General features: G+C 46.0%; 1 protein-coding gene across 1 annotated transcript in view; it reads left to right on the top strand.

The window, feature by feature from the left end:
- wdfy3 (WD repeat and FYVE domain containing 3) overlaps positions 1–17,500 on the top strand; it is a gene marked incomplete at both ends in the record, with an annotated part of 216,286 nt that overhangs the window by 61,837 nt on the left and 136,949 nt on the right. The window contains 7 exons of the mRNA XM_080531591.1: positions 1,728–1,999; positions 2,538–2,738; positions 3,843–3,926; positions 9,173–9,359; positions 12,101–12,315; positions 15,718–15,830; positions 15,954–16,191. Of these exons, the coding sequence (XP_080387717.1) occupies positions 1,728–1,999; positions 2,538–2,738; positions 3,843–3,926; positions 9,173–9,359; positions 12,101–12,315; positions 15,718–15,830; positions 15,954–16,191 (1,310 nt within the window). The remainder of the gene's footprint in view (positions 1–1,727; positions 2,000–2,537; positions 2,739–3,842; positions 3,927–9,172; positions 9,360–12,100; positions 12,316–15,717; positions 15,831–15,953; positions 16,192–17,500) is intronic.

Below are 17,500 nucleotides of genomic sequence, written 5' to 3'. Positions count from 1 at the left end.
TCAAAGCCTCATCAATGTACTAGAACCACGCTACGCTTTACCCACACACAAACTATTGCACTATTTTCAGTGTTTTGCACAATTTCTAATGCAAATAAGCTATTTGCGACAATCACACTACAGCAAATTGTCTTGCTCAAAATTCCTGAGGGATAAGTGATGTGTTGTTTACAGTTAGGCTATGTTTCTAGCCCCTTTATTTTTCACAGGCTGCAGTAAAGAAAGCACTTTTTGTAGTCTCTGATCAATGCTGGTCATGGTCATTTATGTTCCAATAAAAAGTACATTCATGTAACTGCTTTGGAGTCCATTTTTTATGTAAAGATTTATCTTTTTAACAATGCAACATGTTAGAGGGTTCCTTGAACCATTTAAAGCATTAGTTCTGAGAATCTCTTTCATATTCAAGCAAAATTGGTATTGAACTAAACAATTGAATGGATTCGAATCGCAAATCGGGACCATGTGAATCGGAATCTAATAGTTTTGGGAAATCAGTGACAATAACCAGCCCTAATGACCACTGTATTAGGCACAGCAGTGCAGCTAGCTAATTAGCTCTGTTATCTGAAATCTGCTGTCGGATTAAATATAACTAGCTGTAAACACTGGTCTGATTATGAATGTCTGGACTTCTGAAGTCGGAATCTACGTTGGTTATCGTCGTTGTTGCTGATGTCACCTGGAAGTCATTCAGCTGGCTGAAGTTAGGGATCACTCAGAGCCACAGGCAGTGAGTCGTCACCACACTTGGCTGGGGTCGTCTCCCTCCAGGTGCACTTATCTTATTGGTGCACAACAGTGCTGTCTGGTATACCAGAGGGTTAGGGTGTGGTGGTCTGGTGTACCAGAGGGTTAGGGTGAGGTGGTCTGGTATACCAGAGGGTTAGGGTGTGGTGGTCTGGTATAACAGAGGGTTAGGGTGTGGTGGTCTGGTATACCAGAGGGTTAGGGTGTGGAAGGATGGTCTGGTATACCAGAGGGTTAGGGTGTGGAAGGATGGTCTGGTATAACAGAGGGCTAGGGTGTGGAAGGATGGTCTGGTATAACAGAGGGCTAGGGTATGGTGGTCTGGTATACCAGAGGGTTAGGGTGTGGAAGGATGGTCTGGTATACCAGAGGGTTAGGGTGTGGAAGCGGATGGATCTCAAGGTTGTCCAATTTTGGCAAATCCACTCAAGATGGGATAAAGACACCATATAGCATGTTTGCTACCCAACCGGAAACTAATGAAATAAAATGATAATAACCTTCACACGAATATCCCAAACCATAGCTGGTATTACTGCACATGGATGCAGTGTAGGTCACAGCTGTCCACCTGCATGGTTATTGGTGGGGGAGGGGAGAGGAAGAGGATTTCCCTTGTTTGCCATTTGTCTCTACTTTCTTCTCAAGTCTTTGAGCACAGATGAATATTGCCCAGAGGTGTAGAAAGATAAGATAGGATGGTACACTATTGATCCCCAAAGGGAAAAATGTATAACACTAACTAATAGCTAATGCTAACTGTGCTCTGCCTGTAGGACCCTAGAAACTCAGTAATTTGACAAGGTCCTCAAATCCGCCTTATCCTCCTTTATTGCCTGCATACAACACTGTAATCTCCTCTCTCCTCCTCTCTTCTCCTCCCTTTTTCCTCTCTCTCTTTCCTCTTTCTCTCCTCTCCTCCTCCCTCTCTCCTCATCTCCTCCCTCTCTCCTCACCTCTCTTCTCCTCCCCCTCAGGCCCTGCTGGCAGTGCTGCGCGAGAGCCACCGCACGCGCACCGTCTTCCGCAAGGTGGGCGGCTTCGTGTACGTGACGTCCCTACTGGTGGCCATGGAGCGCTCCCTGGGCCAGCCGCCGCACCACGGCTGGGAGCGGGCCAACCAGAACCAGGTGTTCCAGCTGCTGCACACCGTCTTCTGCACGCTGACGGCCGCCATGCGCTACGAGCCCGCCAACTCCCACTTCTTCTGCACCGAGATCCAGTACGAGAAGCTGGCGGACGCCGTCAGGTGCGGTAGAGAGTTAAAATGTTTGACTGTCGTTGTTTTGTTTTTCTCACTTTTATGAAGAGTAAACACGTCATCGACGAAGGTGTTCGTCTTAGACGGCGTGTAAAGATTTGGAAAAGCCAACAACTATGTTCAGATCCGACTCCGTAGGTCACACAGAGAGTCAAGGGTACTGTAGTTCGTCACACACACAAAATAAACAAATTAATGATTCCTTCTTCTAGCACGACAACTGCCAATGGCCCCAGGCCTGAGCATAGATGACTTTTTTACTGCTATGACTGGTGGATGGATTTACTTAGACAAATGCATTTGTTGGAAGTCGCTTTGGATAAAGGCGTCTGCTAAATGCTAACAATGTAAATATCACCTGAAATTTGACTTCCCAGACCCATGAAAAGCGCTAACAATGAAACGCATGGTGATAACTCTGATAACCCCCCTCCATGGTGATAACTCTGATAACCTCCCTCCATGGTAATAACTCTGATAACCTCCCTCCATGGTGATAACTGTGATGACCCCCCTCCTCCTCCAGGTTGCTAGGGTGCTTCTCGGATGCCAAGAAGGTTGGTCCCACAGGGGTGTTCCCCTCCAACGCCCAGCCCTTCCAGAGGCTGCTGGAGGACGAGGCGGCCCCGGGAGGGGGGTGCTCCGGGGACAGCGTCTGCCCCACCCTCAAACACTGCAGCAAGCTCTTCATATACCTGTACAAGATGGCCACAGACTCTTTCGATAGGTCAGCTGGTGATGTATGATAGGGGGAGGGGGGTGGGGGGTTGGGGGAGATGGTCTCCCGATTCCTAAATCAATCAGTGGTGGTTCAGGAGTGCTTTTTGTAACCGTATTCCATGCTAATCAATTGAATTAGCACTCGGCAGTATAGTTCACAGTTTCCTCCCAATCGTATCTTTTCAGAGACACACAAACGAAAATGTTTTTTAGTGAAGACTCGCAATGCAGTCCACACTCTGACATTGTGACACAGCGTTGTACTAGAACTGACACACACACATGGGCTGTAGTTGTAGCCGGTGGGTCGTGCTAGAGATGCTTCAAGCCTCTTCTTTCAGCCTTCTGACTAACAGGTTCCCTTCCTCCTCTCTCTCTCTCTCTCTCTCTCTCTCTCTCTCTCTCTCTCTCTCTCTCTGTCTCTATCTCTGTCTCTGTTGCTGTCTCTGTCGCTGTCTCTGTCTCTGTCTCTGTCTCTGTCTCTCTCTTTGTCTCTGTCTCTGTCTCTGTCTCTGTCTCTGTCTGTCTCTGTCTTTCTCTCTGTCTCTGTCACTCTGTCTGTCTCTGTCTCTCTCTGTCTCTCTGTCTCTGTCTCTGTCTCTCTCTCTCTCTCTCTCTCTGTCTCTCTCTGTCTGTCTCTGTCTCTGTCTCTCTCTGTCTGTCTCTGTCTCTCTGTCTCTCTGTCTCTCTCTCTGTCTCTGTCTCTCTCTCTCTGTCTCTGTCTCTGTCTCTGTCTCTCTCTCTGTCTCTGTCTCTCTGTCTCTGTCTCTGTCTCTGTCTCTCTCTCTCTATCTATCTCTCTCTCTTTCTCTTTTTCTTCAAACATTTGGCATTGCCTGGCTGTGTGTTTGGGGGTTTGGTCCGGTCTGCGTGTGTCTGCGTGTGTCTGTGTGTGTGTGTGTGTGTGTGTGTGTGTGTCTGTGTGTGTGTGTGTGTGTGTCCTAATTTGTCCCTGTGTGTGTGTGTGTGTGCGTGTGTGTGTGCGAGTCCTGATTTGTCAATGCGCGCGTGTGTGTGTGTGTGTGTGTGAGTGTGCGTGTGTGCTTGTACGTGTGCGTGTGTGTGTGTGTGTGTGTGTTGCCTGTGTGTGTGTGTGCGTGCGCACGTGCAGTCGTGCGGAGCAGGTGCCCCCCTGTCTGACTCACGAGACCTCCCTGCCCTCCCCCTGGGGCACGCCAGCGCTCGCCAGGAAGAGGTAGCTACTGCACTCTGCACTCCTCCTCCTCCTCCTACCCCTGTCCCCCACTCCTCCTCCTCCTGCTCCTCCTGTCCCCCACTCCTCCTCCTCCTGTCTTGCCTCTCATCCTCTCCTCATCCCTATCTTACTGTATGCCGTTACTGCTGTGTCATGCTCCTACCAGCTGCTAAACCCCGCACCCCCCCGAATGCACCGAACTGCAAACCCCCCCCTAACGCAAATTCTGCTGACGGTTTCCTTTCAGCCTTCTCTCCTCTCTGGGCTCTGTGTGGGGGAAAGCTGCAGCCTGTCATTTGCATCCCACCAACGTGTCTGTTTTGTTTTAATTGCTTGAATACAAATACAGATCTGGGTGGATCTCTTGTCTGTATTGAATACAGGTCTGGGTGGATCTCTTGTCTGTATTGAATACAGGTCTGGGTGGATCTCTTGTTAGGGATGCTCCGATCTGGATTTTTGGGGCCGATACCGATCACCGATTTTTTTCCTCAAGATCAACCGATACCGATACCGATTTTTTTTTAAATACATAACTGTAGGCCTACTGACTGGATAGCCTACATATTTTTTGCTTTTTAGACAAAAGTTTTGATCCATTAGGCACCAAGCAAACGCAGACCCATTTTTATGGCATAGTAAAGGTCTGGCCTATCACCCAGTTAGGGCCTGAAGCCCAAGTCAGTCGATATGGCTGTATAAAAGACATCATAAACGTGGCCTTCATGGTTTACATACTGTTACGTCCTCCTATGTTTTCTGTTCAGTTATCTGTCTTCCCCAGGAAAAAATAAAAAATAAAATAAATAAAAAAAGATCGGTTTTTGCGATCGGCCATTTTTGCCGATCACCGATCGAGTCATTTGGAGTGAAATCGGCCGATTTAAATCGGTGGCCGATAAATCGGAGCATCCCTATCTCTTGTCTGTATTTTCAAAGCAAGGAAAGGAACAGCTTTGTTTTGGCATTGTGGTTTTTGTGGGAAGACTAAACAGTAGAAGCTAGAAGTGAACCCAACGTTAGGAGATCTCTGAAGGTCAGGAGTGCTTACTCAGGGAGGCAAATTAAATGAAAAGAGCGAAAGGGTACAGATGTTAGAGAGAAAGAGAAGGATAGAGAAATGTAAATAAAACACTGCGGGCCGGTTTCACAGACAAGGCTTAAGCCTAATCCTAGACTAAAAAACATCTTCAATGGAGAGTTTACATTGAAAGTGTGATTTAGTCCAGGACTAGGCTTAAGCCTTGTCTCTGAAACCGGCCCTGCATCTTTTGTGTTTTGCCTAGTTGTCTGCAAATGAATGCTCTAAGCAGTTTCTATAATAAAACACACATTTTTACATCATTTTACATACATACAACACATACAGCGCCCTCCACAATTAATGCCACCCCTGGTAAAGATCAGTAAAAAGGGTTATAAAAAATTCACCTTTTGGTGAATTAGCTTAATGTCATACTGAGAAAAAAAAAGTAAATTTATTCTGAAAACAAAAGAACCTGTCATCAAGAAATAATTATTTCTAACAAAGCCACAATTATTGGATTTAATACTTTGTACAACTTCCCTACCAATAAAGCAGCATTGAGTCTTCTCCTGTAACATCTAATAAGGTTGGAGAACACAGGGTGGTGATCTCCAGGTCCTCCATCACCCAGCAGGTGAAGACATTGTAACACTCCAGTCCACAAGATGACAGATACATCTTATGGAGGAGCTGGGACGCATCATCTGTGATGAACCTGGGTCACTGATAGGGCTTTCACACCGGCAAAGAACCGTGCCGGTTCGCGTTCGCGAACCAAGTCTGGAACCGGCCGGCGCGTTCAGACCGAAGCTCAATTGGTTCGGAACCTGAAAAGTTGGTTCGCAGCGGGCACCAAAAAATAGTGGTTCTCAAGCGTGAACCAAAACGTAGAACAGTCACGTCGTCAGTGGGTGTGTCCTATTCTAGGCTGCAGAGACCAGCAAGGAGGAAGTAGACAAAATGTAATCTAATCTAAATCTAATCATTAGTGATCAAAAACAATATCAAAAGTGTCATTATTCTCTCTATCTTCCTCACATGCTCAGCAAACACACACACGCACACGCGCGCGGACATGCGCGAACGCGAATTTCGTAAGCCATTTCTATTCCAGTAATGGAGCAGCTGATTAGTAAAATAACGCATATAGAAAGTGTCTTTTGTTTTGTTTCACAGAAAATTGTGTTTATTTCAGATACTGTAGTAGTGGAAGATATTATCCTCTTTTCCAGTGAAGTAGCTGCCATCTAGTTGTGAATTGTTTTGTTTATCCCGCCCCTTCATCACCCAGCGTTGATGACGCGGATGGTTCAGGTTACACTGGTATGAACGCGGGCTCGTTCGCCAGACAGCACCAAGGTTCAGAGGTTTCCGAACGCGAACGCGAACCGGCACGGTTCTTTGCCGGTGTGAAAGCCCTATGATAGGGCTTTCACACCGGCAGTTCCGAACGCCGGTTCGCGTTCGCGTTCGGAAACCTCCGAACGTTGGCGCTGTCTGGCGAACGATACACTGGGATGAATGCGGGCTCGTTCGCCAGACAGCGCCAACGTTCAGAGGTTTCCGAACGCGAACCGGCGTTCGGAACTGCCGGTGTGAAAGCCCTAAGAGATGAACCTGGGTCACTGTGATGGAACCTGGGGTCACTGTGATGAACCTGGGTCACTGAGATGAACCTGGGTCACTGAGATGAACCTGGGTCACTGAGATGAACCTGGGTCACTGAGATGAACCTGGGTCACTGAGATGAACCTGGGTCACTGTGATGAACCTGGGTCACTGAGATGAACCTGGGTCACTGAGATGAACCTGGGTCACTGTGATGAACCTGGGTCACTGTGATGAACCTGGGTCACTGAGATGAACCTGGGTCACTGAGATGAACCTGGGTCACTGTGATGAACCTGGGTCACTGTGATGAACCTGGGTCACTGAGATGAACCTGGGTCACTGAGATGAACCTGGGTCACTGTGATGAACCTGGGTCACTGTGATGAACCTGGGTCACTGTGATGAACCTGGGTCACTGAGATGAACCTGGCTCACTGAGATGAACCTGATGGACCTGGGTCACTGTGATGGAACCTGGGGTCACTGGGTATTTCGGGTCTTTCAACGTCAGACATCCTCGCCCAGGCGACCCAGCTGGGGTTGATCAGACCCCAGCTTGCGTCCCAGCAGCGTTCGCCCGCGGATCTGCCCTCCTTCTCTGCGGCATCAGTAGTGGATCTGATGGCCTTCCTCTTAGCCTCCCCGGTGGTGCCCGGGAGCATAAACACTTTTCAGAGTGAACGCCCTGCAAATCCTGGTCAGCCCACCTCCATAGGTTCACAGTGACTTCACCATCCCATTTTTGGGCAGCTAAGGAGGTGTGGCAACGATCCTCTTCCAGGACAAGGAGGGCAGGAAGGTGTCTCCCAGACGTGGCGGTTTCTTGGACTTGGTAGGACATGGTAGATAGCTCGGACTAGGAATCTAATGCGATGGAAGTCTGCTTGCCAGATGTTGGACCAGGTGATCTTTTGCATCTTTCCCATCTAGTCCATGCTCCTTGTTGTCCCATTCCTGCCATCCTGCTGGCTCGTATCTCCTCCACGCCTGCTTACACTTCCTCCTGAACGAGATGTTGCCGCTCTTTGCCCTGGACATTGTGCACCCTGGTCACTGGGAAGGAGCTTGTGCCAGCAGGTCCTGTTCTTACGGATCCCGCCAGCAGGGTTCCACAGTAACGCTTGCCCGGAGCAAGTAAAACATTCGCCGGGTATGATTGTGTGAGCCCGACGACGCTGCTGGATCCTGGATCTGTTTATCGGTGTTGCAGGAAGAACAACAGACGGCGCAGGCACCAGACCAGACTGATCGTGGAGTGAACATATTGTTAAAGCGTACGCGATGCGACGGGTGATCGACAGGTGCGTACGCTTCAATAATATCTTCACTCCACAATCTTCTAGTCTGGCGCCTGCCTCAGCCGTGACTCAGCCACCTCCAGAGATCTGACTGCACTCCATGTCCTCCCTGTTTGGACCCAACCCCAAGTTATGTGCAATAAAGGGGAATGACACAGGAAAGAAGTATTGAACACGCTAACTGAAATTATATTAATACTTGGCGGAGAAGCCTTTGTTTCCAATGACAGCTTCAAGATGCTTCCTGTACAAAAAAACATATCTCTCAGTGATCAGGTGGGATTTCTGCCCATTCTTCAACACAGGAACTGGAAGGTTCCGGCAGGTATTAGCCTGAGAATCTCTACTCTAACCTCATAGTAATTGTTTGATTTTAAATCCAAACTTTTCGAGTTAACAGCCAAAAGAAGAAATGTAATTCTTCACTGTGCCATTACTGACACAGTGTACTGTTGTTAATCAGAATCAAACATATTTTTATATTTAAAAATAAGTATATTTACAGGAAATTGACTTGGTGAAGTTGAAGATAAAAAAACAATATAATAAAACAACAACATATAAGCTTTATTTTTTTTTATAAGACAATGACAAAAAGGGGCAGTAGAACAATAATTATGTAGGCTATAAATTACAGTAACAGATAGATATTCGATAAATAGGTAGATAGATCATATTTTGCTAGCGGTACACTGTGTATGGGGAAGGAACTGTGGACCTGTCAGGACTGTGGAACTGCCTTGAGGAGAGGCTTTGAATAACAAGTTAATGATCTCACAGGTCTCGTGTGGTTAAGGAGTTAGTCCAATTATGATATCTCCAAAGATTTTACTTTGAAATGTTTGACATTTTTCTTCATCTGTGGATTCCCATCTCTGTTAACAACCGCAAGACCTAAATTATCTAAATGAGCAACCCACAAACTCACAGTTGATGCTCTTTTCTTTTTTTTTCTTTTTAGATCTAATGAATGTACTCAAATGATTCCATAGCCCCTCCCCGCCCTCCATCTACCCATAGACATATCAACGTGTTTCCATCCCCAGTGCCCTGATAGGGCTTTCACACCGGCAGTTCCGAACGCCGGTTCGCGTTCGGAAACCTCCGAACGTTGGCGCTGTCTGGCGAACGAGCCCGCGTTCATACCAGTGTATCGTTCGCCAGACAGCGCCAACGTTCGGAGGTTTCCGAACGCGAACCGGCGTTCGGAACTGCCGGTGTGAAAGCCCTATGAGAGGAACATCAGTTGTAGAATCCTGAACCTGTTTGTTCTTCTTCTCCTGCTCCCTGACCGTGTTGGTCCTGTCCAGACACGGCTACCAGGGCACGTCTGGTCCTCCAGCGCCTGTTAAAGCTCTGACTGACCTGAAGCTCCACCTGGCCGACCCTTCCCAGCCCTCCTCCTCCTCCTCAGACCACAGTGTGGTGATCCACCCGGGGGCGGGCCTGGCCATGCTGGACCTGCTGGTTTCCGTCAGCTCCGACAGCCAACCAGAAGTAAGCAACGTGCAGGAAAACACCACACCCACTTTTCTGTGTTTCTCTGTGTGGGCTTTAGGAGGTGAATGGTTAGGTTTATGAGGTGAATGGCTAGGTTTAGGAGGTGACTGGTTAGGTTTAGGAGGCAGTTTTCCCTCCAGGATTTTTCACATTAGTGGCGGAGCGCTCATTGTTCGCGCGTGTAGCGCTTTTCCGCGTGCACGCGCATAAAACACGCACTGGTGCTCAAAAAAAAGACGTAAATTCACCAAAAACTAGAGGGTGGCAACAATTATATTTCTTAAATAGCGGTTAAGTCATTAAAGCCGAGCAGGTGATTTTATATAGAAGGTGATCAAATACCAATATATCCTACAGCTGCAGCGGAACATGCGGAACGCGCATTACACACACACACACAGAAAGATTAATACGAAGTAGGCCTACATGAGAGTACACGCACAAAACCGGCTAACGTTACTCATTAACTGTTTACACAAGTAAACTTCACAGTGTGACAGTCAGATGGAGCATTCGGTAAACAACAACAGCAAGGTAATGCTATCAGTTGAGTTAAAGAAAACCAACTCTTACCTTTGAGGACACCAACATGAGCCCTGCTTACCCGTACCTCCGCCGTTCTGTTCGTGGTGATTTTAGAGGCAATAGATTATTTTTGCCACGCGCATATTGCTATGAATAGTTCGAAGCTAGGTGCTTGCAAGTTAGGTGCGAGAATGCTCGGTTAACCCATTAGCGGGAACATTATTTGTTTCACAAAATAGGCTGATTTAATTGACCATGAACATCAGAGACATACATTACGAATGTTCATTTAAAATACTCTATACTAAGCACTGGTATAAGAACATGAACCAGAGAACAGCAGTAAATGCAATAACCCACAGTCGTCGCTGATGATGTTGCATTTTCGATTAGGATACGTTTACGGGATTAAAGGGACCGGCGACGGGCGAAGAGAGAAATCCAAATGTCCCGCTAAATTCGGACCAATCACAAAACTGTTTTGAAAGCGCGTCGCCTCGCGCTGCGCGCCTGTTGAGAGCGATTCAGTCTCAGGTTAATTGCAACATTGTAACTTATTGTAACTAACTACGCCCTAAATCGTAACGAAATGTTGGTCTGAAAGCGGCCTAAATCTAGCTTCAATCTGCTTTTTTTCTGTTCTCCGGTCATAATAACTCGCTGCCTTTCTGGGCAGCCTGAATCAAAGTGGACTGTCTGAATCAATTAGTGGCGGAGGAAACACTAGAGGAGGTGAATGGTTAGGTTAAGGAGGTGAATGGTTAGGTTTAGGAGCGGAATGGTTAGGTTTAGGAGGTGAATGGTTAGGTGTTTAACTAAACATCTCTCTGACAATCACCACCCAGAATGCCACAGCTCAGATTTATGTCAAATGGTATATAGCTCTGGTGGTATATGTGACAGCAGACAGCAGACAGCTACCAGTAGGCAAAATCATTTTTCAGTTTTTTACATGTTCTCAAACTACAGATTGTAAGCTTACAAATGATGCATCATACATTGGAATCGGAAAACAAATTGAAGACGACATGAGTATTTGAAAATTGCTAACCTTGAAATCACAATGCTGAGAAAATGCCCTTCAAAGATTTTGTTCTTTATCACACCTTCACACAGCCAGGTAATGGGCGGTAACAATAGCTGGTTAACCCCACCCCCAACCACTCCCTCTCTAGATTGACAGCTGTCAACTATCAATATCTGTCAGTGTTAGTCACTGGGTCAGATAGCTATAGCTAACATTATTACCTAGAAAGGTATTACCAAAGTGAATTAGCCAGCTTATTATTATGGAGGCTTTACGCGCCCTTTGTCTCCCTCCCCCTTGAGCGAGCTCAACAGCCAATCACACCAAAATGAAAGCATACATGTTATTTCAGCCCGGAAAAAGCATGACAAGCAAGACAAGCATGACAAGCAAGCTCATTTTGTTGATAGATTATACTTATTTAATGAACGTAAAACTGTTCGGAAAAATAACGAGTGGGTACTTCAAAGCTTCAAGTTGAATGTTAGCAAAAAAAACGAAAATCTGACTTTTAGGTCAGAAATAGTTTGAAGACTGATTTGACAGATTTCTGTTTTGCGCCTGGTAACTCCAAATACCATCGACCGTCACATATGAAGGGTAAATGGACTGCTCCCAGTGCACGCCTTTATCCAAAGCGCTTTACAACGGCCTCTCATTCACCCATTCACACACACATTCACACACCAATGGCGGCAAGCTACCATGCAAGGCGCCGGCCCGCTCACTGGGAGCAATTTGGGGTTCAGTGTCTTGCCCAAGGACACTTCGACATGTGGCCAGCTGGGGCTCGAACTGCCAATCTGCCAACTTTGCGATCATTAGACGGCGGCTCTACCTCCTGCGCCACAGCCGCCCCCCAGCCGTATATGAAGGGCAGACAATTTGGCTATGGGTGCAGCCTGCAGTACAACCTCCAATATTTCCCTGTAGCGTCATCACAATATAAGGTACAGTAATATGATGGTAATATATGCTAATATCCACCATATATTACCATATATTACGTTACCATAGATGGTACATTTATAAAAAAAACACTTGAAACGTGTCCAACCAAGGTGCCAGAGGTCACCTACTCATTCACCATTCACCTCTTTGCTCAGTGATCTCACTGGCCCAAGAACAAAGTTAAATAACACATAATAACACATTCTCTCCTCTTCCTCCTCCCGTCCTCCTCCAGCACGCCCTGGACCTGCAGCTGGCCATAGCCAACATCCTGCAGCTGCTGGTGCACTCTGAGAGGAACCAGCAGGTCCTGTGTGAGGCGGGCCTGCACTCCCGCCTGCTGCAGCGCTGCAGCCAGGCCCTGGGCAACGAGGAGCACCCCCTCCACCCCCCGCTGCAGAGGATGTTTGAGAGGCTGGCCTCCCAGGCCCTGCAGCCCATGGCCCTCAGGTCAGAGGTCAACAGTACATATGTGACAGCAGACAATGAAAAGAAAAAAATCATTTTTCTGTTTTTTACATGTGCTTAAACTACAGATTGTAAGCTTTCAAATAATGCATCATACATTGAAATCGGAAACTTATTGAAGACGACATGAGTATTTGAAAGTTGCTACACCTGAAATCACTAAGCAGAGAAAATGCCCTTCAAAGATTTTGTTCTTTCTCACACCTTGACACAGCCAGGTAATGGGCGGTAACAATGGCTGGTTAACCCCACCCCCAACCACTCCCCCTCTAGATTGACAGCTGCTGTCAACTATCAATATCTGTCAGTGTTAGTCACTGGGTCAGATAGCTATAGCTAACATTATTACCTAGCAAGGTAAGCTAATTAGCCAGCTTATCATTATGGAGGCTTTATGGTTGTTGTAACTTATTCTTTTAATGATACAAAAAAGTCTTCAATCAGAATCAGAATTTATTTTACAGTACACAAGAATAAACATCTTTGGCTTTGGTTTTTCAACATTAGCATTGCAGCAAGGTACATAATCACAATAATAAGTAAATAAGTAAAGTAAGTAATGATAAGTAATACAGTTTTCTGAGGTGCTGTGGCGTCTAGTGGGCATGTGGTGTCTCTTGCCTCATCTGAACAGAATTCTCTGATCAAAAAGATACTTCTGTCTGGCCATGTCAAGTCTGAGTGGGCCTTGAACATGAAGATCACCTCCGGGGGGCTTGACATCAGTGATTTTCAGCCATAACCACGCCAGGTTCCTTAGCATCAAAGCTGGAACAGACAGAAGACAATACATCAAACTATTGCCCACAGTAAATGAAATAATATTACCGCCATACCATGTTCATAAAATGAAAGAGGTAATACATGATAATTAATTACCTGAAGTGCTGGTAATCAGGAGGTGGAGGAGATTAATGCAAGGCCATGCATGGTAACAAGTAGCAAGTAACAAAAGAAAAACTGTTAGCTAACTGTACACAGTACACAGTATCAACAACACAACTTATAAGAACAGCATAATGCTATGGGATTGTTTTAGAAAGTCTTAGGCAATACGACGATAGAACATACTAGCTAGCTAATGTTAGCTAGCTAACGCGGCTAACCTAAAACAAACAAACAAACAGAAGGAAACACAAAGGCTACGCACCCAAAAGCAGAAAGTGTTGCGGTATGGTGATCCCGTGAAATCCGTATGTTGTTCTAGTAAACGTTCGTTTCTTTGGGACTTTCATTGTGCCTTCAGTCATTACTGAACAATTCATTGAGCTAAGCAGTGTTCGTCGATGTACAAACTCAAAATACATTCTCACTCACAGAATGAAAACATTGAATTTACACGCACTTTGTCTTCCTTCCCCTTGAGCGAGCTCAACAGCCAATCACACCCAAATGAAAGCATACATGTTAATTCAGCCCACCCCCTCAAGCGCATCGGAAAAAGCATGACAAACAAGCTAATTTTGTTGATAGATTATACTTATTTAATGAACGTAAAACTGTTCGGAAAAATAACGAGTGGGTACTTCAAAGCTTCAAGTTGAATTTTAGCAAAAAAACAGAAAATCTGACTTTTAGGTCAGAAATAGTTTGAAGACTGATTTGACGTATTTCTGTTTTGCGCCAGGTAACTCCAAATACGCTAAGCTGACACATATACTATATATACTAGTATATATACCAGTGTTAATGTTGGCCCTCAGGTCAGAGGTCAACAGTATATAAACCCCTCAAAAAAAGATCTGAAACTTTATTTTGGTTGATTATTCCTCCCCTTTAGTAATACCAATTGGTATTGTATTTTATATCGTTGGAAAGCCTGATTAGTCACCTTTACAATAAGGTACAACTTGTAAGGATCATGCATTCGTGGAATGAGCAACACAGCTAAACGTGTGGGTAGCGGCCCAAAAATATTTGTCAAAATCCCCTATATTCTTCTGTTGGTATTCACTCTCGTTTTGAGTTGCTTGGTGGATTGGATGATTGCACTCTCCCACAGTAATAAGGAAAAAACAACACATATTGGCCATTTTTACACTTTATTCATTTTACACTGTCAGGGACCTCAGTAGCGTGTGGAAGATCCATACGCAGTCACCTCCTCCTCATGCTGGTCACACACTGCTGTGGGATGGCATCCCATTCCTCAACCAGGATTTGCCGCAAGTCTGCCAACATGGTTGCGTTGGTCACTCTGGCACGTACAGCACGCCCAAGCTGATCCCACAAGTGTTCAATTGGGTTGAGGTCTGGACTCACGGCAGGCCATTCCACTCTCTCCACTCCCAAATTCTGGAGGTACACTGTGATGATCCTGGCTCTGTGGGGGTGAGCGTTGTCATCCTGGAGGATGGAGTTAGGTCCCAGTTTCTGGAGATATGGGATCGCCACTGGCCCCAGAATATCATTCCTGTCAATTAGGTGCCGATCAGGTGCCAGTCACACACCTGTGACTGACATACACCTGCCAGCACTTGAAGCTCAAAACGAGAGTGAATACCAACAGAAGAATATTGCAGGGGATTTTGGCAAAATAATTTGGGCCGCTACCCACACGTTTAGCTGTGTTACTCATTCCACGAATTTATGATCCTGACAAGTTGTACCTCGTTGTAAAGGTGACTAATCAGGCTTTCCAACGATATAAAATACAATACCAATTGGTATTATTAAAGGGGAGGAAGAATCAACTGAAATAACGTTTCCAAACTTTTTTTGAGGGGTTTATATACTGTATATATACTGTATATATACCAGTGTTAATATTGGCAGGCTGTTTTACATTGAGTCTTGGTCTTTAGAAGATGCACATTAGTTCTAGTCACATTTTGTAATTTCTATCATTCTTAGTTTTAGTCTTCGACGAAAACTCGACTAAAACTAAGAAGGATAGAAATGACTAAATGTGACTAGAACTAATGTGCATCTTCTAAAGACCAAGACTCAATGACCCTGACCCTCACCCTCACCCTCACCCTGACCCTCACCCTAACCCTAACCCTCACCCTCACCCTCACCCTGACCCTGACCCTAACCCTAACCCTGACCCTTAAAATGTAAGTGCAACTCATTCACCCATTATAGTCTGAAATCTCTCTCTCACACACACACACACACACACACACACACACACACACACACTTAGAAAAGTCTCGTCTTAGAAAGCCAAAATAGTTTTGTCACAGTTTTCATTTTCAAAGATCAATTTCGTCTTCGTCATGGGAAAGACCATGCATGTTATCTCTCCTCAGGGAGTTCCTGGTCTGGGGAACCCCCTGAACTGACCATGTTATCTCTCCTCAGGAACCCCCTGAACTGACCATGCATGTTCTCTCTCCTCAGGAACCCCCTGAACTGACCATGCATGTTCTCTCTCCTCAGGGAGTTCCTGCGTCTGGGGAACCCCCTGAACTGCGGCGCCTGGGACAAGAAGCTTCTGAAACAGTACCGCGTCCACAAGCCCAGCTCTCTCAGCTACGAGGCCGACATGAGGAGTAAGTCATGTTCTGGAATGCTTAAGAATGTTTCAGAGGCGTTTTAAGAGCGTTTGAGGATGTTTTCTGTCCAGTCAGGTTCATTGTCTCAGCTGTTTTAATGAGCCCGCCTCTCCCACCCAGGCAGCATGACCATGTCCATGGAGGGCTTCGGGCCTGACAGCGTGTTCACCATGGCGGGGGAGGACAACGGCCAGTACCGCATCAGCCGCAGCCTGGTGCGCTCAGCGGAGGGCAGCACGGTGCCCCTCACCAGGGTCAAGTGCCTGGTCTCCATGACGACGCCCCACGACATCCGCCTGCACGGCTCGGCCGTCACGCCCGCCTTCGTGGAGTTTGACACCTCGCTGGAAGGCTTCGGGTGAGTCACGACCAGTGATGTGAATAACGGCGTTAAAATAAACGGCGTTACTAACGGTGTTATTTTTTTCAGTAACGGGTAATCTAATTGATTACTATTTCCATCTTTATAACGCCGTTACCGTTACCGGTAATTCAATGCGGCGCGTTACTACTGAAGCTTCTCATTGTCATCCGACCTCAGTCACAGCTGCAAAGGTGTTTTTTGTTTGTTTGTTGGTGAGGGGGGAGGGGAGGGGCGAGACAACCGCGCAAGTGATCATGATTGGCTATGGTAGAGAAAATGTCATGGTAAGCCAACCATAGTTCAGTGTTGTGCGGATGTTTCTACACACAAACCACACGCGCGCACAGCACCACACACACACTCAAACTATCAGAGAGATACACGCAGCAATGGCGAGTCCCGAGTGTTCTGAGGTGAACGTGGCGTTTTCACGGTGGAAGTACAGGCACTATTTCAGTACTACTTTAAAAGCACTTCATATTGTTTAACTGTTAACTTTTGTAATGAAGAAAATACTTGAAGTACAATATGTCTACCAGTTGTGGTCTGTTGAAGTGCAATAAATATGAAAAGTTCCCTGCTGAAACCTGCTCAGAAAAAATCTATCTTCACAAGAAGATCACATTTATCTTCTAATATGGCAGTGGGTAAGCTTTTCCTTGTCACATTTGGCTGACTGACCTTAACTTAGCCCGCTGCACCGTGGTAAAAAGTAACGCAATAGTTACTTTCCCTAGTAACTAGTTACTTTTATAATGAAGTAATTCAGTTACTAACTCAGTTACTTTTTGGGATAAGTAACTAGTAACTATAACTAATCACTTACGTAACACTGGTCCCAACGTGCCCAACACTGGTCACGACCACTCAACCATTTAACACTAGAACAGCTGTGCCTTTTTACCTACTAAAAGAGCCGCCTCGGGGCTCTTTACAATGCTACGCTGCTACTTACACACAACAACCACTTGTTGGCCTGCTTCCTACACAGAAAAACTGCAAAATAGCTTTATACTAGCTTATCGTGTTGTGATTTTGAACATGTAAGGATACTGGGTGGTAGAACGCACATATCTAGGAAAAGTCATGAAAGGAGGGTCCTGAAATTTGATAGAGTGCAAAGATATAACATTTGGGCTGTTAGCAGCATTTGTTGTTGTGGTTTGATCAGAGTCACTTTTCTCCCATTCTGTCGCATTCCCATTCTTTAGGGGCGCCAACATTCAAATACTCGTGCCGTCTTGAATTTCTTTGACACATGACACATCAATTGAAAGCTTACCATCTGTAGTTTCAGGCTATT

The sequence above is a fragment of the Nansenia antarctica genome (assembly GCF_963989245.1).
Source record: "Nansenia antarctica genome assembly, chromosome: 5".
NCBI classification, from domain to species: domain Eukaryota; kingdom Metazoa; phylum Chordata; class Actinopteri; order Argentiniformes; family Microstomatidae; genus Nansenia; species Nansenia antarctica.
The sequence above is the reverse complement of the archived record's forward strand: the minus strand, read 5'-3'. Positions and strand labels throughout refer to the sequence as shown.